This window comes from Haematobia irritans, chromosome 2 (assembly GCF_050003625.1).
Source record: "Haematobia irritans isolate KBUSLIRL chromosome 2, ASM5000362v1, whole genome shotgun sequence".
NCBI lineage: Eukaryota > Metazoa > Arthropoda > Insecta > Diptera > Muscidae > Haematobia > Haematobia irritans.
Genome location: NC_134398.1, coordinates 165,341,311 through 165,365,886, shown reverse-complemented (window position 1 = coordinate 165,365,886; position 24,576 = coordinate 165,341,311). Strand labels below are relative to the sequence as shown.

The 24,576-nt window shown below is 36.2% G+C and overlaps 1 protein-coding gene and 1 long non-coding RNA gene across 5 annotated transcripts in view; one reads left to right on the top strand and one right to left on the bottom strand.

Moving 5' to 3' along the window:
* bdl (borderless) overlaps positions 1–24,576 on the top strand; it is a gene marked incomplete at its 3' end in the record, with an annotated part of 116,361 nt that overhangs the window by 56,187 nt on the left and 35,598 nt on the right. For all 4 annotated transcript variants that reach the window (XM_075296782.1, XM_075296781.1, XM_075296783.1 and 1 more), the window contains 4 exon segments: positions 1,602–1,824; positions 5,636–5,920; positions 13,899–14,047; positions 14,398–14,658. In XM_075296782.1, coding sequence (XP_075152897.1) covers positions 1,602–1,824; positions 5,636–5,920; positions 13,899–14,047; positions 14,398–14,658 — 918 coding nt within the window.
* On the bottom strand, positions 6,768–7,338 carry LOC142224341 (uncharacterized). Its single transcript, XR_012719124.1, has 2 exons — positions 6,995–7,338; positions 6,768–6,914 (listed from the first exon to the last, which is right to left on the bottom strand). It is a non-coding gene; the product is annotated as an uncharacterized LOC142224341 (long non-coding RNA).

Here is a 24,576-nt window from a genome sequence, read left to right as displayed (position 1 = left end):
AAATTTTCTATAGAAATAAAATTTTGACAACATTTTCTATTGAAATAAAATTTTGACAAAATTTTCTATAGATAAAATTTTGAAAATTTTTTTCTATAGAAACAAAATTTGGGCAAAATAAGATTTTTTTTTTGAAAAATTTGCTCAAAGTTTTGGTGGCAATCGTGGTTGCATTTGCAAATCTTAAAGATTATTATCCAAAAAGGGGAATACATTTAATGCAATTAGTAAATGTATTCAAAACTACAGATACCTCTCGGAAAACATTAGTCAACGTGGAATAGACCCTCACACCCTCCAATCATTCATACAACGGCTAACTGATAAATGGGTGGATACACGTTGACCAATTTCATTTAGTTTATATTCACGGTCAAATTTTTTAAAAACAAAATTTATGTGAGAGATAAGAATATGTCTACGAATGAACTGCTAACTGTCAACAAAAGCCATCTCTCTCCCTCATTGTATCCAGGGGGTCAATTTTCATTTTCGCAGCTAACTATGACGTTTACTGTGACAATGACCATTTAGTGTTTTTTTTTTTTTTTTTTTTTTTTGCAAAAGCTCTAAGCTATTGCTGTAAATGAAATTATAATTTTTGCAAAAAAAATTATGTGCAAAAATGAATGGATGACATTACCTCCGTGGCCACATAATGATTTTGATGATGATGATGAAACACCCACAATAATATTTTGATGTTGGCTTGTCAAAGACAACACAAAAGGTGATCCAAAGAGTGGGAAATTACCGGATAAATCAAGTTATGCTCGTGTAATTTGTTTTATTATTTTGATAAATGCGTTTTTTATTGATGCCCATCAGCGCCTAGGGAGCCAATGATGTTGGTGATATTTTGCAAAATCCTCCGATTTGTGTTTAGAGTCAGGTGTTTTCATTTAGTAGTTGTGATGGCAATCTTTTGATTTTGTTGTGATAAATTATTAAATAAGGCTCAACGATAATGTTCTTAAGGGAAAAGTAGGTATTTTTTGCATATGTTCCAGCAAAATGTAAAGCAATCACCCTATGGCGCTTGCATTCCGACACGAATAATTGTATTTCTGAATGTAATAGACCAAAATGGGAGAGAATTAAAAGAATGCATCTTAATTTTTTATTTTTATTGAATTAAAAATGTCTTTAAATTAAAGAAGCCGCATCTTTGCCTCGGAATCAATTCCAAAATCTTTAAGGCAAGGGCAAAATTTTTGGAGCCAACTATTTTTTTTTTTTACTGTAGGATATTTAATTTAATATGTTGGTGGGTAGCCGTTTTCGCTATATTCTTCATTTTCTAATACAAGCACATGAACTGATTTATTTAAAGTTTCCATAACTTCCATGAAGGGAAGTTTTTTTAGTGTAGGATATTTAATGTTTTGATATGTATGATATGGGTAGCCGTTTTCGCCATAGCCTTAATTTTCTAATACGATTTATTCAAGATTTCCATGACTTTGAAAAAGTGTATACAACTCAACTTATTTGCCACTGAAATCTAAATCCATAATTGTAAGAGCCTTATACTATAGTGTTGTAAACTATTGTCATAAACTGTGCTGATTGTACTCAACATGCCTTTTGTTTTCTTTCAGGACAAACGTATCTTTACATGGTTTGATGGTGAAACATCAGCAAATGAGCTCTATAGTGGACGCCTACATCTCATTTCGGACAATGAGGAATATGGTAAAGCCAGCGTAAACCTTACTTCAATACGTGAGTCGGATCAGGGTTGGTATCACTGCCAAATTGTTTTTCCCAATCGTACGCCAAGTATACGGAACAATGGTACATTATATCACCTAGGAGTACAAGGTAAGAGAATATGCTACATAGGCAAGCAAAGCACTAATTTAGTACAGTATACATACAACAATCATACATTTGTGAAAAAAACTGATTTTGTGGGAAGGAGGACGGACAGTGGTTGCATTTCAATGAAAGGAATGATTTCTTAGAAAAAACGAATTCGTAAATTATTGAAAAATAAAATGGGCGATTGTGTGGCACATGTGGCAATTTTTAGCTACTAAAAATCCCTTCCAACAATGTATACACTTAGAAATCGTATACCGCTATCAAAATTTCATGACTTTGAACTCAACAACCTTGATGGATTTATTTTTATACCCTCCACCATAGGATGGCAGTTATATTAATTTTGTCATTCCGATTGTAAGACCCCATAAAGTATATATATTCTGAGTCGATCTAGTCCGTCCGTCTGTGGAAATCACGCTAACTTCGGAACAAAACAAGCTATCGACTGAAAACTTGGCACAAGTAGTTGTTATTGATGTCGGTTGGATGGTATTGCAAATGGGCCATATTGGACCAATTTTACGTATAGCCCCATATAAACCGATCCCCAGATTTAACAAAAACGGATGCTCTTAGAGGAGCAAAATTCATCCGATCCGCACGCAAAAAAATAATTCTTTCCTCCCAAACGAAATTTTAGACAAACAAAGTTCGTTTCTCATTTGCTTTTCGCTGTAAGGAAGTGTATTTGGAAGAAAAGTATATACCTTTTGTGATAAACGTTTATTCTTTTCCAGGATGTAAAAACAATTTCATAAAGACTAGCTCAAAAAAAAACATTATTTTCTTGCTAATTGCATTGTCCCTCACATCTTTCTCACATCCACGAGGATTTTTAGTTCTTAACACCTTTTCCTGTAATACCAACAATGTAGAAGAAATTATACGATTTTATAAATTTTTAAAATTTTTTTTACCTTTCGCCTGGACGGAGAATCGAACCGCGGACCATGCACATTGTAAGCCAACACACTAACCACTGAGCTATGTACCTGTTATGGTCATCAATAGATAAATATCCATATAAGTTATATTTATATAGCATAGCTTGCGGCGCCCACGAACCGAATAAACAAAGTTTATTTAACAGAAACAAACATTTAGTTTGGCACCGTGGAGCAGTGGTAGCTACGTCCGACTCTCATGCCAAGGGTCGTGGGTTCGATCCCTGCTTCGGCCAAAGTTTTTTTTTTTTGCTTTTGTTTTTTTTTACATATATTCCAGATATATTCGGAAGATTCAACATTACATTGTACTATATTAAATTTTGAACTGTAAAATGTGTCTTATTAAAGACCTAAAGTCAGAAAAGAACAGTGTTTGATATAAACGAAATGGACTGTGTTGTTATTTCAAAAATAACTTTTTTTATTGAAAAAATAAAAATTTTGCAACAAACGAATTTTTTTGGTGATAAAAGTTTAAAATTTTCGAAGCAATTCAAAAAACTCCAACAAAAGAAAAACGTTTTCGGTACACGTTTTCCAAACGTTTTTTTTCTTTGCGTGCGGTTGAAATTTGGTACGTGGTATTAGTCCATATCCGTCCATAATTTTATATAGCCCCCATATATACCGATCCCCAGATTTGATCTCCGGAGCCTCTTGGAGGAGCAAAATTGTGTAGTAGTATATGGTATTTAACAAAACAGATACCAGATGGAAATAACTGCTACAGCGATGTATCTAACATGGGTGAGAGGGCGGCACTTCGCTTATGTGTGCAGGACTCAAAACTGAAGACAAGAGCTAGGACACCTAGAGAACTGAACTTAGAGAACGCGAAGCCAATAGAGACATAACGAACCCTTGAAGGATTATAATGGAGACGATGGATGAAAAATTGGGCCACATCGATCCATAATTATATATAGGCCCCATATAAACCTATCCCCAGATTTGACCTTCGGAGCCTCTTGGAGAAGCAAAATTCATCCGATCCGGTTGAAATTTGGTGTGTGATGTTATAATATGGTGTCTAACTACCATTCAAAAATTGGTCTATATCGGTCCATAATTATATATATAGCCCCCATATAAACCGATCCCCAGATTTGACCACCGGAGGCTCTTAGAGGAGCAAAATTCATCCGAACCGGTTGAAATTTGGTACGTGGTGTTAGTATAGGGTCTCTAACAACCATGCAAAAATTGGTCCGTATCGGTCCATAATTATATATAGCCCCATATAAACCGATCCCCAGATTTAACAAACGGATGCTCTTATAGGAGCAAAATTCATCCGATCCGGTTGAAAGTTGGTACGTGGTGTTAGTATAGGGTCTCTAACAACCATGCAAAAATTGGTCCATATCGGTCCATAATTTTATATAGCCCCCATATATACCGATCCCCAGATTTGGTCTCCGGAGCCTCTTGGAGGAGCAAAATTCATACGATCCAGTTGAAATTTGGTGTGTGATGTTAAAATATGATCTCTAACTACAATTAAAAAATTGGTCCATAATTACACCGGAGGCTCTTAGAGGAGCAAAATTCGTCCGATCCGGTTGAAATTTGGTACCTGGTGTTTGTATAGGGTATCTAACAACTATGCGAAAATTGGTCCATATCGGTCCATATTTATATTTAGCCCCCATATAAACCGATCCCCAGATTTGACTACCGGAGGCTCTTAGAGTAGCAAACTTCATCCAATCCGGTTGAAATTTGGTACGTGATGTTAGTATAGGGTCTCTAACAATCATGCAAAACTTGGTCTATATAGGTCCATAATTATATAACAATCATGCAAAAATTGGTCCATATCGGTCCATAATTATATATAACCCCATATAAACCGATCCCCAAATTTAACAAACGGATGCTCTTAGAGGAGCAAAATTCATCCGATCCGGTTGAAATTTGGTACGTGGTATTAGTATATGGTCTCTAACAACCATGCAAAAATTGGTCCATATCGGTATATAATTTTATATAGCCCCCATATATACCGATCCCCAGATTTGATCTCCGGAGCCTCTTGGAGGAGCAAAATTGTGTAGTGTTCCAAAATTGGTCCATATCGGTCCATAATCATTTATAGCCCTACATATTCAATTGAAATTTGATACATTGTGCTAGTATATGGCCATTCACACAAAAATTGGTCCATATCGGTTCATAATATTTCAATTGTGGATATCTAATTATCGCGCAAAAGTTCATATCGGTTCCTAATTATTTGTGGACTTTCCTATATATAGCGGTCAAGAACTGAATTATATACGTATTTAATCTGCCTTATTTTGTCTAATATATACCACGTATGGACTAACTTACAATTTAGAAGACGATGTCAAGAAAAATTAGGACACTTTGCCATCAGTAAGCACTATCACAGCCCTAATTATTCGATTGCGGATTACAGTATTTCGTAAAAGTTTTTACGCAATCCATGGTGGAGGGTACATAAGATTCGGTCTGGCCGAACTTACGGCCGTATATACTTGTTGTTGTTTTCGACATTTCCAAATTACATACCCTGTATCTTGAGAATCCGAAATGTTTTTCTTTGCAATCATCAATCCAAGGTGCAACTATGTCTCCATATGAGAATCATAAACAACAATCAATAGACGCAATATTGGTCCTTCTTACTAAGACACATTGTCCTTATTGTAAACTGAATATGATTGAGAAACATGTATATGGCTTTGTATGTATGTATGTGTAGGACGTAAGTATGCTTGTATGTCTATGGTATGGTATTCATAGCTCTAGAATATATGAACTAATGAACTTTCTTTTGTCCGCTTATCCAAACACAATGCCTGAATTACTACTCCTTTTTGCTTTGGTTTCAGGTGGTTCCCTAATAAAAATACCTCCAGTGAATCAGACAATTATGGAGGGTCAAACAGCATTCTTTCACTGTGTCATGAAATACCCGAACACATCGGTAACATCATGGTTCAAAGACGGTGTCCTTTTACAAGAGATACCTGACCTCATGCGTCGTTCTCGCATCAGTCCACAGGGTAGCTTGAGCATTGATCCAACCATGATGAGTGACAATGGCGAGTACGAATGTTCTGTACGCAGCAATGAGGAGGAAATACAAACCGCCAAAGCATATCTCAACATACAATGTGAGTATCCATTAATTCCACTACGACTGTTGCAACATTACCCCAATGAACATGGATTTGAGAAGATTTCCAAAAAATGGAGTACTATGTTGGTGATTTGCAGTGAAATTTTTCCATAATTTCTTTAAAGTTTCAAACGAAGTGCTCGGAAATAATTACTTAGTATGACGGCGAGTTTTAATTTAATTACAAAAGATAAGTAAAAGTGAAAAAATTATGGGCATCACTTTAAAACACGAATATAGTAATCTGTTAATATATGGAAATACCGGCACATTGTTCACCACACCTGGCCAATAATATTTTTCGCACAAATATAACAACATCTTTTGCATACCGCCATTTCCAAAAGGAGGGTTTTGATCCCGCCTGTTACGCAGACCATATTATATTACTTCTGCAGGGAACGGATTTTAACAGACTCAACTGATGGACAGAAAATGTTCTGAGAATAGCATATAACTGGGCAAGACCTGGGACTTGACTGTTAACCCAGAGAAGACAGAATTATCCCTGTTCACTAGATAGGGTCGCGAAAAAAAGTTCATGCAGTCACCCCCCAGTTTTGTAGCATATTTGAAGACAATTTCAGAACACTAAAACTTTTGTTTTTCCGTGCACCCTACGACCCCCCGAAATGCAATTTACTGTACTGTGTCGTCATTTGAAGTCCGATCGAAAAGAAACGCATATCGTTGTTCATGGTTGATCAGGGGCTATATTTCGTGCATTGGTCATTTTTGACTCCGACGTCAAATTTGATTTTTAATTTTTTTATTTCGCTTCGTATACCCCTATTATGCCCATTTCTTATAACCATTATAAAGATCTTATCAAAATATGAAACTTTTGCTTTGGAAGTATTTAATTATATTCATAAACAAAAATGTTACAGAGATTTTAAAAAGTCAATAGGTCACCCTACACCATCAAATAGCTTTTGCTGTGTTGTCATGATATCCGATCGAAACCACATGCACATCGTTATTCACATCTACGAAATTAATTTGAAAGGTATTTAATATACACAAACTGTTTATCTGTAAATTTCTAACCGTATCATTGTATACATACTCGTTGTGTGCACTACGACATTTTCTGCGTTATGCAAAGTTCTTGTGTTTTTGCTTGAACAACTTGAGAGCCTACTGTTTTAAAATCTAACAATCAATCTAACAATAAAAGTAAGTGGTAACGGAATTGTGGAAAATTACGAAGATCGTTATGCTGCTTACACATTGGTTAAATTTCTGCCTTTCAACATCTGACTACGCCGTATTTTTTTTTGCGTTTTCTTGTCATCTTCACAATGGTGAGCAATGTTGTCACATGAGTAAATACTTTAAACAAGAAAATATTAGATTAGATTTGTATTTGATTTGAGTACATTTCATGTTTATTAATTGTACAATTTTATTATGCGGCTAACAACTTTATAGAATTAATTTATAACAAATCCTGTCTAGAATCAAGTTTACTATGTTGTTGGCGACTTTTAATTTTGGATATTATATAACGCAATCGTTTATCGTCTGTAACATGACTAGTAGATTCATTTTTAACCTGCTTTCTTTAAATATAAAAGGAATTCAATAACTTGATGATTTGTTGGTAATTTAGTTTTGTCGATAACCCGAGCTTCGAATTTCATTTTGTTTTCACTTTTTTCAAATACTATCAACAGCCTTCTCTCACAAAAATATGGACAGACTTAAGAAATCATGTAGCGAAAGTGTTTGTTAGATTTTTTGCTAGAACAATTTGAGAGCCTACTGTTCTCAAATTGTTCTAGCAAAAACACATGCACTTTGCATAACGCTGAAAATGCCATAGTGCACACAACGAGTATGTATACAATGATACGGTTAGAAATTTACAGATAAACAGTTTGTGTGTATTAAATACCTTTCAAATTAATTTCGTAGATATGAATAACGATGTGCATGTGCTTTCGATCGGATATCATGACAACACAGCAAAAGCTATTTGATGGTGTAGGGTGACCTATTGACTTTTTAAAATCTCTGTAACTTTTTTGTTTATGAATATAATTAAATACTTCCAAAGCAAAAGTTTCATATTTTGATAAGATCTTTATAATGGTTATAAGAAATGGGCATAATAGGGGTATACGAAGCGAAATAAAAAAATTAAAAATCAAATTTGACGTCGGAGTCAAAAATGACCAATGCACGAAATATAGCCCCTGATCAACCATGAACAACGATATGCGTTTCTTTTCGATCGGACTTCAAATGACGACACAGCACAGTAAATTGTATTTCGGGGGGTCGTAGGGTGCACGGAAAAACAAAAGTTTTCGTGTTCTGAAATTGTCTTCAAATATGGTACAAAACTGGGGGGTGACTGCATCAACTTTTTTTTTTGCCTTAGGCCGTGACCCTACCTACTGTTCACTCGAATTAAAATTGCCCAGTGAGGCGATGCCAGTGTCTTATATACTAAAGTACTTAGAAGTAACCTTTGCCATGAAACTGAATACGAAGAGCCACGCCAAAGGGAGGACTCAGAAAGCTCACAGATGTTGGGCCCTGTGCAGAAGAGTGGTGGGCACTGGATATGTTCCTCTTGGGAGCATAGGGCTTCGACAAGGTTATGTTATCTTTACACAACTGGGGCTACGTCAACCAGAGCCTTGAAGACGATACTGGACTTCAAACTCACAGAGGTTGGTTTAGATAAAAAGCGTCGCCACAATGGCTGCGATGAGATTAAAGATGTTAGGAGAATGGACGGAAACACGAAGAATAACGAACCCTTAAAGAGTAATAATGGAGACGATGGATGAAATGGCGGATGACACAACAATACATGATCGTATACGTGTGGTGGCCATAGCTTCCCAGGACCTGTAAGATAGTCCTGGGAATATGGGATTCCAAAACAGTTACCAGATGGAAATAACTGCTACAGCGATGTATCTAACATGGGTGAGAGGGCGGCACTTGGCTTATGTGTGCACGACTCAAAACTGGAGATAAGAGCTGGGACACTTAGAGAACGCGAAGCCAATAGAGACATAACGAACCCTTAAAGGATTATAATGGAGACGATGGATGAAATGGCAGATGACACAACAATCCATGATCGTATACTAGAGGTGTGCACGTGAGTAATATTTTACTCACTCTCACGCACACTCATGACGGAAAAATCTTACTCACGCACGATATTGTTTGGTAGGACTCTCGCTCACGATCACTCACGCACGAAAATGTCGTGACTCACGAAAATTACCGTGACTCACAAAAAATATCGTGACTCACGAAAAATGTTGTGACTCACGAACAATTTTTTGAGTAATTAACCTTAGCGACGTGTCTGAAAACATAAGCATTATTAAAATCGAGAGCGTTATTACACTCTTAACATCCCAGGTGTCACTAAAATTGTAAATAAATTTAACTCTTAAGCGTGCACACCTCTACAGTATACCTGTGGTGGCCATAGCTTCCCGGGACCTGGGAATATGGGACTCCCAAACAGATACCAGATGGAAATAACTGCTACGGCGATATATCTAAGATGGATAAGAGTTAGGACACATAGAGAAGTGAACTTAGAGAACGCGAAGCCAATAGAGGCAACGCGGGCCAAGTTGAACGAATGGACTCGGGATACACTTAAAGCTATCTGGGCTAATGTAACGGTCGAAAGGGCGACAAAAACACTATGGGGTGACCCAGATTAGAGAAATACTGGAGAACTTCTCAAGGATAATAGGACGACAGCCAGGAGGACCGTGGGAAGAATGACCGGGTACCTAGAATTGAGAGTACATCTGTACCGAATAGGAGCAGAAGAGGATGGTGCATCCAGGACGTGTTTTGAGGATCGTGAGATCTTGGAAGACTACCCTACCTTCGATAGACAAATAGTTAGCCATATCGGGAAGAGGTGATTCGGGACCTGGCCCAGGGACTTCAAGCAAATTTGCAAATTCGTTAGAGGCAAAGAGTTCCTGGAATAAAAGAATTATACAATGGAACGAAGAAGTTAGAGCGCACAACAAGCCGAATGCTGTGAGCGAACAACGATGTAATGGTTAGAATGCGTGCCTTGCATACAAATAGTCATGGTTCAATCCCAATTTCGACCAATCACAAAAAATTTTCACCGAATGTTTATTCACTTTCAGTAATGCTGATAACATTTCTGAGTATTTCAAAGTTAGTCTCAGTGTTGCCAGTATTTTTCGGGATCTTGTACCCAAAATAAGAAGCTTTCATCCCCAAAAATCCCCAATATAATGTAAAATTCCCCACAAAAATCCCCAATACAGTTTTTGGCAAATTTTTTGAAAAAAGAATAGGCTCTGCTGTAAAAAAATCCGTTATAATCTAAAAATTGTAAAAATATGCAATTTTTGTTATACCAGTTCGCGACTTACAATAAGATTAACATCAGCGTTACCACAATGAATTTTTATTTTGGACCTAAATTTTTCCGAAATTGGGCCAAAATTCCTACCAGCGGACCATTTTTCAAAATTAAATTAATATAATTTTAAAGTTAAAATTTTTCCAAAATTTTACTTCGATAGAAAATTTTGTCAAATTTCTATTTCTATTCAAAATTTTTATTCCTATTTATTTCTATAGAAAATTTTCCAAAAATTTTATTTCTACAGAAAATTTTGCCAAATTTATATTTTTATAGAAAATTTTGTCAAAATTTTATTTCTGCAGAAAAATTTTGTCTAATTTTTATTTCATATAGGAAATTTTGTCAAAATTTTATTTCTGTAGAAAATTTTGTCAAAATTTTATTTCTATAGAAAATTTTGTCAAATTTTTATTTATATACAAAATTTTGTAACAATTTGACTGCTATGGAAATGTTGTCAAAATTTTATTTCTATAGAAAATTTAGCCAAAATTTTATTTCTATATCAAATTGTCAAATTTTTATTTTGTACAAAATTTTTTAATTTTTTTTCTATAGAAAATGTTATCAAAATAATATTTCTATAGAAAATTTGTCAAACTTTTATTTCTATAGAAAGTTATCAAAAAAGTGTTTTTGAAAATTTTCTGGCTATACACAATTTTTGCATAATTTTGTACCTATACCAATTTTTTTTAAGTTAATTTCTTTACAAAATATTGACAAACTTTTTTTTCTATTTTTGTGAAAATTTTATGTCTACAGAAAATTTTGTCAAAATTTTATGTCTATAGAAAATTAAAAAAAATACCGGTATGAGGAAAATAGACCAGAATAAACCAAATTCCATTTGGTCCGACAATCGGACCAAATTTAAAAATTAATAATTTGTTGGACCAATTTTGGTCCGATCGGACCAAAATGGCAACTCTGATTAACATTTCAAAATCCACAAAATGAGACGGGTGCTCAAAATATTATCTGATACAATCCCTCATCAGAATTAATTATTGGTATAAAGAGTCATCGAATTTGTTTCTTATGCAAATCATCTTCTAAATGCTCGAGAAAGAAAAATAGGAGTTGGGTCAACATGTGATGTATGCAAATGAGGGACCAACACTTCGACCCAAGTCCTTACGAAATAATTTCACAATAGTAAACAATTTCTTAGACACAAAGTAAATAGTAAAGTAGCTCTTGGAATATAATTTTTTCATATTTTGAAGATTCTCTGTACTTCTTTAAGCCCCTTTTTAAGCATGAAGAAGCAAAGAATTTCATATAAACCATAACTCAAAACCTGATTTGTTATACTGACCAAAATTCCCCACAAAAATACCCAAATTTGTGGAAATTCTCCAGTAAATCCACAAGTCCCCAACTCAAACATTTTGTCCCCATCCACGAAAAAATATCCCCGATTTGGGGAAAAATCCCCAATACTGGCAACACTCTCTTGATTCTTGCCAGACTAACTTAGTCTGGCAAGAATCAAAGAGTTCCTTCTGGCAAGAATCAAGGAGTTCAGAAAAACAGCCTACAACAGTATTGACGCCCTGCGAAGACAAACACTTTGCCCGCAGATCATGAACGGAATTCATTAGAGCCCTCAAGCATTTAAATGTGAATAAATCTTTCATTTCGCTTCCCAATGCTTGTAACCGTAATTCCCGCGAACAAAAACGGGGAAAATAACAAATGTTCAGATTTGATAAAAATCTACGCCACAGTGATAGAAAAATTGCTCGTGAGCTGAACATATCGCGGAGATATTATCGAAAATTTAGACTGAAGCGAGCCAGGAAATTTCCTCGCTTGCACGAAAGTGCCCACTTAATAAATTTGGGTATCTCCAATGAGAAACCATTCCAAATTGAGCAGTGGGGCAAAAAAAAACTGCAGAATATTATCGGGTAAATGTCTCAAAGGCAGTATTGAAGCCCTGGAAAGACAACAATTTCATCCGCAGACCATAGACATTCCAACAGAACTCAGCATGCGCCAAACAAGAATGCCTTCACAAGGACGTTTCTCGCTTCATTTCTGCGAAATGACCACCAAATTCTCCCGATCCCAATCCGTTGGAGTTTTGCGCCTAGGACATATAGGAGGGTGGAAGCAAAAAATACCAAAGTGTCAATCATCTCAAGACGGCGCTTCACCGCGAATGAACCAAAGTACCGCAGAGCCACTTTCGTACAGCATGCGATAGCCTTTTCGACCTTTGGAGAGCCATAATTTGTGCCAAAGGTAAACAGTTCGAACAAATATGAACTGATTTTTAAATTTGATATTATTTCCGACCTTTTTTGCTTTTGAACAATAAAATTAAAAAATATATCGCTTTACTTTGCTGCATTATATATCAACCACCCTGTATACATATCACTACTCCATCCGTCAAAAATGTTAACGTATAGACATTTCCTTTTTGGGGAAATAAGCACAAAGGCAATCCTTGTGTTTGCCACAAAATATTGTATTATTGTATTCAACGGCAGTAGGGTTTTAATAAAGGGTGATTTGTTAAGAGCTTGATAACTTTTTTTTAAAAAAAAACGCATAAAATTTGCAAAATCTCATCGGTTCTTTATTTGAAACGTTAGATTGGTCCATGACATTTACTTTTTGAAGATAATTTCATTTAAATGTTGACCGCGGCTGCGTCTTAGGTGGTCCATTCGGAAAGTCCAATTTTGGGCAACTTTTTCGAGCATTTCGGCCGGAATAGCCCGAATTTCTTCGGAAATGTTGTCTTCCAAAGCTGGAATAGTTGCTGGCTTATTTCTGTAGACTTTAGACTTGACGTAGCCCCACAAAAAATAGTCTAAAGGCGTCAAATCGCATGATCTTGGTGGCCAACTTACCGGTCCATTTCTTGAGATGAATTGTTCTCCGAAGTTTTCCCTCAAAATGGCCATAGAATCGCGAGCTGTGTGGCATGTAGCGCCATCTTGTTGAAACCACATGTCAACCAAGTTCAGTTCTTCCATTTTTGGCAACAAAAAGTTTGTTAGCATCGAACGATAGCGATCGCCATTCACCGTAACGTTGCGTCCAACAGCATCTTTGAAAAAATACGGTCCAATGATTCCACCAGCGTACAAACCACACCAAACAGTGCATTTTTCGGGATGCATGGGCAGTTCTTGAACGGCTTCTGGTTGCTCTTCACTCCAAATGCGGCAATTTTGCTTATTTACGTAGCCATTCAACCAGAAATGAGCCTCATCGCTGAACAAAATTTGTCGATAAAAAAGCGGATTTTCTGCCAACTTTTCTAGTCTATTCATGATGAAATGTCAAAGCATACTGAGAATCTTTCTCTTTGACACCATGTCTGAAATCCCACGTGATCTGTCAAATACTAATGCATGAAAATCCTAACCTCAAAAGAATCACCCTTTATCTATCAAAAATTCTACCTCACCCAAAAACCATGTTCATTCCGGGTAATGTGTCCATATGCAATATTCCCAGCCAATATTCCAATGTCATTTTCACCACACATGCAAATTAAAATTGTCCTCTTTTATGGTTTCTGTTCATCTCGCATAACTCTTTTCAGATAAGGCCAAAGTAATTTATGCACCACCTGAGGTTTATCTACCCCATGGTCAACCGGCCGTGCTAGATTGTCATTTTCGCGCTAATCCACCGCTGAAAAATCTAAGATGGGAAAAAGATGGCCTGCTCTTCGATTCATATAATGTGCCCGTAAGCTCCAGCATCCTGTGCTATTGTTGATCTACCAACTTCAACTTCATACCGGGCATTGTATATCATCATGACGACGGGCATTACTCGTCCAGTACCAACTCTCATGTGGTGGACAATTATGACTCCTTTGTGTGATGCAAAGGATATTTCGTTTTTACTGTCCTCCATGAGTTTTGGATGGAGGTTTTATGATAATGACAAGAATATAATGATTGTCCTCCACTGGATATTCATGATGGTGTTCAATGTTCCTGTTGTTGTTGCTGCTTCTGTTACTGTATATTACTACAATTAATGTTGTTTTTGTTGTTGTTGTTGCTGCTGCTGCTGGTTATGTTTGCTTTCAGGGCGTTTTCTATCGAATGAATGGCAGTTTATTCTTCTCCAAAGTGGATGAATCACATGCGGGCAGTTATACATGTACACCATACAATGACCTGGGCACGGATGGACCATCTCCTGTCATTAATGTAATTGTTTTGCGACCACCAATATTCACAGTAACACCAAAAGCAATTTACATACAAAAATTAGGCGAAACAGCACATATGGCATGCCAGGCCATTGACCGAGATGGTACTAATCACCCATCAATTGATTGGAAAAGGGTATGTAGCGACACATTGAACACATAAATTATAAGTATACGAGTATATGTATGTTCGTGGAAAAATATTTTTGAGAGCCATAGGATGAATATTATCTATTAGCATTGTAAATTTTGGCAATTGCGATTTATTACTGTGATATAATCTGAGTTTGGAAAAAAGTGAAATAACACAAATTGAGAATACTCGTAGGCAAAAGAAAAATACCTTATGGGTATCTCAAAATGGATCATGATCTGATCAAATAATTGAGAAAAAATTTGAAACCAAACTATAGATAAATAACAAATGAATTATTTGTCCTTCTCAGCAAAAACAAAAAACCTTGAATTATTTAGTTTTTTGTTTTCGGAAAAAGATAATTTCCTCAAAATTAAAATTATCCCACTTTCACCATTATCTTTGCACTTTTTTGTGCACATCTACCTTTTTGGAATGATTGATGTGTTTATGATATTTGGTGCATCAAAACTGTTCAAATTGTGGATAAAATTGGAAAATTGTAAAAACTAAATCAACAACTATATACGGCCGTAAGTTCAGCCAGGCCAAATTTTATGTAACCTCCACCATGGATTGCGTAGAAACTTCTACTAAAGACTGTCATCCACAATCGAATTACTTGGGTTGTGGTAATACTTGCCGATGGCAAGGTATCTTAAAACTCCTTAACATCGTCTTCTAAATTGGAAGTTAGTCCATACGGGGTATATATTAGGCAAAAACAAGTATATAGGGCCAGGCCGAATCTTATGTACCCTCCACCATGGATTGCGTAGAAACTTCTACGATGGACTGCTATACATAATTTAACCGAATTACTTGGGTTATGGTATCTTAAAACTTCTTACCATCGTTTTCTAAATTGTGAATTAGTCCATACGTGGTATATATTAGACAATACGTAGAGAGCCAGAATTGAAATATGGGGGCTATATACAATTATGAACTTGATATGGACCAATTTTTGTGTGATTGGAGATTGATTTATCTGAGGGCCATATATAACTATAGACCGATATGGACCTAGTTAGACATGGTTTTTAACGGCCTTACACTAGCACAATGTACCAAATTTCAACTGACTCGGATGAAATTTGCTCCTCCAAGAGGCTCCAAAACCAAATCTCGTGATCGGTTTATATGGGGGCTATATATGATTATGGACTGATATGGACCACTTTTGGCATGGTTGTTAAATATCATATACTACCACGTACCAAATTTCAACCAGATTGGATGAATTTTGCTTCTCCAAAAGGCACCGGAGGTCAAATCTGGGGATCGGTTTATATGGGGGCTATATATAATTATAGACTGATATGAACCAATTCCTGCATGGTTTTTGGATACTGTATACTAACTTCACGTACCAAATTTCAACCGAATCGGATGAATTTTGCTCTTCCAAGGGGCTCCGGAGGTTGAATCTGGGGATCGGTTTATATGGGAACTATATACAATTATGGACTGATATGAACCAATTCCTACATGGTTGTTGGATACAATATACTAACATCACGTACCAAATTTCAACTGAATCAGATGAATTTTGGTCTTCCAAGAGGCTCCGGAGGTCAAATATGGTGATCGGTTTATATGGGGGGCTATATATAATTATGGACTGATGTGGACCAATTTTTGCATGGGCATTAGAGACCATATACTAACTCCATGTACCAAATTTCAGCCGGATCGGATGAAATTTGCTTCTCTTAGAGGCTCCGCAAGCCAAAGGGGGGATCGGTTTATATGGGGGCTATATATAATTATGGACCGATGTGGACCAATTTTTCCATGGTTGTTGGAGACCATATACTAACGCCATGTACCAAATTTCAACCGGATCGGATGAAATTTGCTTCTCTTAGAGGCTCCGCAAGCCAAATCGGGGGATCGGTTTATATGGGGGCTACATATAATTATGAACCGATGTGGACCAATTTTTCATTGTTGTTAGAGACCATATACTAACACTATGTACTAAATTTCAGCCGGATCGGATGAAATTTGCTTCTCTTAGAGGATCCGCAAGCCAAATTTGGGGTCCGTTTATATGGGGCTATACGTAAAAGTGGACCGATATGGCCCATGTGCAATACCATCCGACCTACATCAATAACAACTACTTGTGCCGAGTTTCAAGTCGATAGCTTGTTGCGTTCGGAAGTTAGCGTGATTTCAACAGACGGACGGACATGCTCAGATCGACTCAGAATTTCACCACGACCCAGAATATATATATACTTTATGGGGTCTTAGAGAATTACGGAATGACAAAGTTAATATACCCCCCATCCTATGGTGTAGGGTATAAAAAGGTAAACGAGAGGCAGAAGTGAAATATGGGTTTGGTTTGTATGGAGGCTACAATTATGAACCTATATGGTCCAATTTTTGTGTGATTAATACCAAATCTTAGCAAGATCAAAAGAAATTTGATTATCCTGGAAGAAGTAAAATCTTGGAATCGGTTTTTTTGGAGGGTATATAACTATGGACCACTTATGGCATGGTCGTTAGCGACCATATACTAACACATTGTACAAATTTCAACCGAATCGGATGAAATTTGCGCGTCAAAGAAACTTATTCTTCCAAGAAGCTCCCGAGGTCAAGTCTGGCGAACGGTTTATATGGGGGCTGTAAATAATTATGGAACCATATTGATTTGTATGCAAAATTCAAGCGTGGTGAAATGAGCACGGAGGACGGTGAACGCACTGGACGCCCGAAAGAGGTGGTTACCGACGAAAACATCAAAAAATTCACAAACTGATTTTGAATGACCGTAAAATGAAGTTGATCGAGATAGCAGAGGCCTTAAAGATATCAAAGGAACGTGTTGGTCATATCATTCATCAATATTTGGATATGCTTTGTGCAAAATGGGTGCCGCGCGAGCTCACATTTGACCAAAAACAACAACGTGTTGATGATTCTGAGCGGTGTTTGCAGCTGTTAACTCGTAATACACCCGAGTTTTTCCGTCGATATGTGACAATGGATGAAATATGGCTTCATCACTACATTCCTGAGTCCAATCGACAGTCGGCTGAGTGGACAGCGACCAGTGAAACAACAACGTGTTGATGATTCTGAGCGGTGTTTGCAGCTGTTAACTCGTAATACACCCGAGTTTTTCCGTCGATATGTGACAATGGATGAAATATGGCTCCATCACTACATTCCTGAGTCCAATCGACAGTCGGCTGAGTGGACAGCGACCAGTGAACCGTCTCCGAAGCGTGGAAAGACTCAAAAGTCCGCTGGCAAAGTAATGGCCTCTGTTTTTTGGGATGCGCAAAACAATCAACGGTGACTATTATATGGCGTTATTGGAGCGTTTGAAGGTCGAAATCGCGGCAAAACGGCCCCATATGAAGAAGAAAAAAGTGTTGTTCCACCAAGACAACGCACCGTGCCACAAGTCATTGAGAACGATGGCAAAAATTCATGAATTGGGCTTCAAATTGCTTCCCCATCCACTGTATTCTCCAGATCTGGCCCCCAGCGACTTTTTCTCTTTCTTAGACCTCAAAAGGATGCTCGCAGGGAAAAAAATTAGCTGCAATGAAGAGGTGATCGTCGAAACTGAGGTCTATTTTGAGGCAAAACCGATGGAGTACTACCAAAATGGTATCAAAAAATTGGAAGGTCGTTATAATCGTTGTATCGCTCTTGAAGGGAGGAAGGGAACTATGTTGAATAATAAAAACGAATTTTGATAAAAAAAAGTTTTTTTCTTTGTTAGACCGGGGACTTATCATCCAACCTGTCAGTTGATTTTTAAGCACCATAACGCTCTGCCACATGTTACAAATCTGTAGAAAATAATTTGGAAACACTCAAATCGGAAGTTCTATCCTACGTACCATATAGCGTAAACATTGCTCATACTCATTACCAGTTGTTCCGATCGATGGCGCATAACCTGGCTGACCAACATTTTAGTTCTTCTAAGGGAGCCAAAAATTGGGTCAATTCACGGATGGAGTCAAAAAACGAGACGTTTTTTCATCGAGATATCCGTATGTTGCCACAAAGCCAGGAAAAAGTAGTGGCTAGATTGGACAATACTTCTATTGACTGTTACATTTTTTGTTTTTTTTTTTTTTTTGGAAAATTTATCAAACATTTGAAAAAATCCCCCAATTGCAAATTGCTCTACTAATATAATGCAAACGTTCATTATTATGATATAATTTTTCTGCTAAACAACGCCAATTTTTCGTACTACCAACGAAGATTTGGATTGTGGTAATGATTTGCTTGTTGCATAAGCAACCGCACTACTGTAGCTATGTAATTTCATTCTACCCATCTTTAATTCCCATCGACCCATCTGGGATATTCGTATGTACGGTATATGAGTCATAAAAAATTGACCTAGGTATTTTTTTCCACAAATCATGACCACTACACGAGAGCGCTTTAGAACACCCATCAATCGTTTCATATTTGGGAATATTATCTCTCTGAATTGCCAGCATGTCAATGGCAATCAGCTTAGTTGGGTCCATATATTGACAGATGAATTTGTAAAGGTTTGCCTGTATTCACAATGATATGGTCTACATCTATTTACATATGTATTGGGTCAATGGGGATATTAAGTCAATACTTTCATATATGTTTATGTATGTGTGTGAGTATTTGTCTATACCGTAAGGAGCTTAGATTTTATGACTACTATCATCTCGTACATTGTTCGAACGTTCCACAATCTACAAATGAACGAACATCCTATTCCAATCCTCCTATATGCCCAAAACCTAGTGCAGCAATTTGCAAATGTAAACGCAATGGGCCAAGTAATAAGACATTGATTGTGCATAACTTTAAGTTCACCAAATCTTGATAGTCTCATGGTAATTGGACAAATTTGCAAGGAATTTCTTACGCGAAACATAAGAAACTAAGGGGACGTAAAGAATTAAGAAACTAACCAGAAAGCCCGTATTACAGCAGGGAAAATGTAAGTTGACCATAGATGGTGAATGCAAAATCTAAGTTGTGCTCGAGATAATTATTGGTAATTAGGACAATGTGTTCTACAAATGGAACATTAATGGGATTGTGAATTTCGACAAAGATAACTTCAATTTTGTTTAAGAATCATAATCTGTGGTTGGTAGCGAATAACGGGCGGAACTCTGAATACATATTTTGGGATGAAGGCGAAATTATTAACGTACCTTTTATTCGGTATTGGCTGAAGATGTTGGAAATATTTTAAACTGAACTAAAATATTTTTTTTAAAAGGAATTACTTTTCATTGCATACAAAGTAAGTTAATCCATATGGAGTATATGACTGGGGGTCCTAAATTTGTGTATGATTATTAGGGAGTATATACTGGAATCACTCACACACCCAATTTCAGAATTTGAAATTCTACAAACAGAGAACAGATTGGTTGGAAATTTGTTGTAGCAATGAAAATTACACATATAGACGTCATTGATAGTTAGGTCAAATTACATTCACTTTTTACAAGCATTTTTTCGTCATTTCTATCACTTGGTGATAATTGGAATGGATTTTCGTTTGTGATGAAAGACTAGTAGTTGTAGCAACCAAATGTCTCTGCATTCAAACAAATTTTTCAAAATCGATCAATACAACCTACATCAAATTGAATTAGTAGGTTAGGTTAGGTTAGGTGGCAGCCCGATGTATCAGGCTCACTTAGACTATTCAGTCCATTGTGATACCACATTGGTGAACTTCTCTCTTATCACTGAGTGCTGCCCGATGCCATGTTAAGCTCAATGACAAGGGACCTCCTTTTTATAGCCGAGTCCGAACGCCGTTCCACATTGCAGTGAAACCACTTAGAGAAGCTTTGAAACCCTCAGAAATGTCACCAGCATTACTGAGGTAGGATAATCCACCGCTGAAAAACTTTTTGGTGTTCGGTCGAAGCAGGAATCGAACCCACGACCTTTGTATGCAAGGCGGGCATGCTAACCATTGCACCACGGTGGCTCCCTTACCTGACAGTTAATAATCACAACTTACGAGTACATACGGTGGCCACTGCCGAATGTAATTTTACATATTTTTCAAATTTTCAAATGTCATTTTAATCATTGCTGATTTATAAAAGTCGAAGGGAAATTTACTTATACAAATGTCAAAATTCTAATTCGGATTTATTCTATTTGTCTTCTAACATGGACCGTAAGATATGCCAATGAAGTACCGATATTAGCTCTGGATGCAAAACTTCAAAAATTGGTTGGAAATATTCGTGAACGTTTGAGAAGTCCTTTACGAAAATGGGAATATGCCTCCATATTGGTATACATGAAATATCTCGAAATTGCTGGAGAAAAGATTATGGGTACGTTCTGGTTATTTCATCCAATGAGTGATTTGGACCTACTAACAAGCAAATTTAGTTTTTTCATTATGATTAAATGTGGAAACATACGGGAACGGTCTTTATGCACGCAGAGGAGGAATTTGATCAACTCTTAGAACAAAATGTTATTTTTGGATAGTGAAAATTGAAAAGTATTGCTGCAAAAACGTTTTATTCCCGCCAAAGATAAAATTGTTTTCGAAATCAGGTACATAACGACCAAGAAAACGATAAACATTTTACAGTTCAACGTCCGAAAATAAGATTTTGCTCTACGAAGTGATTTCATTTTAGTGCAATAAAAAGAGGTTCTATACATAATTTTGTCTAATATTGTTTAAAATTAAACATACATTTAGCGATATAGATTTATTTTTACTATACATATATATAAATAAAATAAAATTGAGTTTTAATTCGGTCATGAATTAACACCATATGTGATGTTAGTTGTGTCGACCGAATCAGTCGGGTGACACAACTACCAACTGATAATAGTAGCTGCAACTGGCAAAAGGAGTTTGGCAATAAATTCGGTTATCACAACCTACCTGCACACAGAGAAGGAATATGATCACCTAAAACATGCTTCAAGAGCAAAATGTTATTTTTGTATGGTGACCATGCAACATGTTTGTCACTAAAATGTTATTTTCTCGTCAAATATAACCTGCTTGCCGAAATCAGATACATGATTTCCGAGAAAATAACATGGTTGCGAAAACCATGTTACATGGTCACCACCCAAAAATAACATTTTGCTCTTAAAACATGTTTGAGGTGATCATATTCCTTCTCTGGGTGTGTATTCTTTGTGTATATATTTTCAAGTAACGCGATACAATGAAGAAACTATTAGGAGGGAAACTATTCCATATGGTGGCAGTGTTGCCAGAAGTAGGGAAAATTCCCTACATGTAGGTTTTTATACCCTCCATCATAGGATAGGGGTATATTAACTTTGTCATTCCGTTTGTAACACATCGAAATATTGCTCTAAGACCCCACAAAGTATATATATTCTGGGTCGTGGTGAAATTCTGAGTAGATCTAAGCATGTCCGTCCGTCCGTCCGTCCGTCCGTCTGTTGAAATCACGCGAACTTCCGAACGAAACAAGCTATCGACTTGAAACTTGGCACAAGTAGTTGTTATCGATGTAGGTCGGATGGTATTGAAAATGGGCCATATCGGTCCACTTTTACGTATAGCCCCCATATAAAGGGACCTTCAGATTTGGCTTGTGGAGCCTCTAACAGAAGCATATTTCATCCGATCCGGCTGAAACTTGGTATATGGTGTTGGTATATGGTCTCTAACAATCATGCAAAAATTGGTCCACATCGGTCCATAATTATATATAGCCCCCATATAAACCGATTCCCAGATTTGGCTTGTGGAGCCTCTAAGAGAAGCATATTTCATCCGATCCGGCTGAAATTTGGTACATGGTGTTGGTATATGGTCTATAATAACCATGCAAAAATTTCAATTTTATTTCTATAGAAAATTTTGTTAAAATGTCATTTCTGTAGAAAATGTTGTCAAAATTTTATGTCTACTTTGTCAAACTGAATTATATACGTATTGGATCGATCTTTTTTGATTTAATATATACCACGTATGGACTTAAATACAATTTATAAGAAGGTGTTAGGACGTTTTAAGATACCTTGCCATCGGCAAGCGTTACCGCAACTTAAGTAATTCGATTGTGCATGGTAGTGTTTAGAAGAAGTTTCTACGCAATCCATGATGGAGGGTACATAAGCTTCGGCCTGGCCGAATTTATTTCTATAGAAAATTTTTTATTTCTATAGAAAATTTTGTCAAAATTTTATTTCTATAGACAATTTTGTCAAAATTTTATTTCTATAGAAAATTTTATCAAAATTTTATTTTTTATTTCACAAAAATTTTTTATGGAAACTTTTTGCAAAAATTTATTTCAATAGAGATTTGATATACCAAAATTTTATTTTTTATTTCAAAAAATTTTTATAGAAACATTTCCAAAATTTTATTTCTATAGAGATTTGATCTACCAACACATCAAGAATTCTACCAATCTCCGAACAGAAAAAAATCTACTATGTTTAGTAGAATTCTACCAACTGTGGCAACCGTGGTGGTAATACAAATTTATTTTTACGTAATATACATTGCATTTCCATAAGTTTTATGATAATAAATCACATAGAACCATTTTTATTTAGTAAATGTATTTAATTTTAACGAAAAATATTGTAGAGGAAATTGTAGGGAAAATTTTTTTGGAAATGTAGGGGAAAGTAGGGAACTTTTTTTTTCATTGTAGGATAAACCGAAAATTTTGTCTGGCAACACTGTATGGTGGTGGGTATTTAAGATTCGACCTAGCTGAATTTAAGACCGTATCCGAACCACGTTCTTGGAAGTTCTTTTCAATTCAAAAATTTTCGTCAATTGCATCAGATGTAAATGTTTCCCATATTTATACCCTGTGGAACAGGGTATTATAAGTTAGTGCATATGTTTGCAACACCCAGAAGGATAGGAGAAAGACATATGGTGTCTTTGGCAGCATTGCTCAGGGCCGGCCCCTGAGTCGATCTAGCCATGTCCTTCTGTCCGTCCGTCTGTCTATGAACACCTTTTTGTAATCAAAGTCTAAGTCGCAAGTTTAGTCCAATCGACTTCAAAATTGGACACAAGTATGTGTTTTGGATCAGAATAGAATCCCATTGATTTTGGAAGAAATCGGTTCAGTTTTAGATATAGCTTCCATATATAAATTTCGCCTGATATCTAATAATAGGGGTCCAGAAACGAGAATTTTAGCCTGATTTACTCTAAATTTTTCACACGGAGTGCAATTGGTAGTGTCGTAAACTGTGCCAAATTTGGTTGAAATCGGTTCAGATTTATATATAGCTTTCATATATATCCTTCGCCGATTTACACTCATATGACAACAGAGGTCAAATTTGTAATACAATGTACGTGAAATTTTGCACAGGCAGTAGAATTATAATTTGAACTATACATGCCAAATTTGATTTAAATCGGTTCAAATTTAGATATAGCTCGCATATAAATCTTTCCCCCGATTTTCATTTATATAAACACAGAGGTCAAATTTCTAATCCGATTTAAATGAAATTTTACACAGGGAGTAGAATTGACATTATAGCTATGCATGCCAAATTTGGAAATCGGTTCAGATTTAGTTATAGCTCCCATTATATGTTTTTCTGATTTCGACAAAAATGGTCAAAATACCAACATTTTCCTTGTAAAATCGCCACTGCTTAGTCGAAAAGTAGTAAAAATGACTCTAATTTTCCTAAACTTATAATACATATATATCGAGCGATAAATCATAAATAAACTTTTGCGAAGTTTCCTTAAAATTGCTTCAGATTTAATAGTTTCCATTATTTTTTTACTAACATTGTGTTCCGCCCTAGTGCATTAGCCGGCTTAAATTTTGAGTCTATAGATTTTGTAGAAGTCTATCAAATTCTGTCCAGATCGAGTGATATTTAAATGTATGTATTTTTAGACAA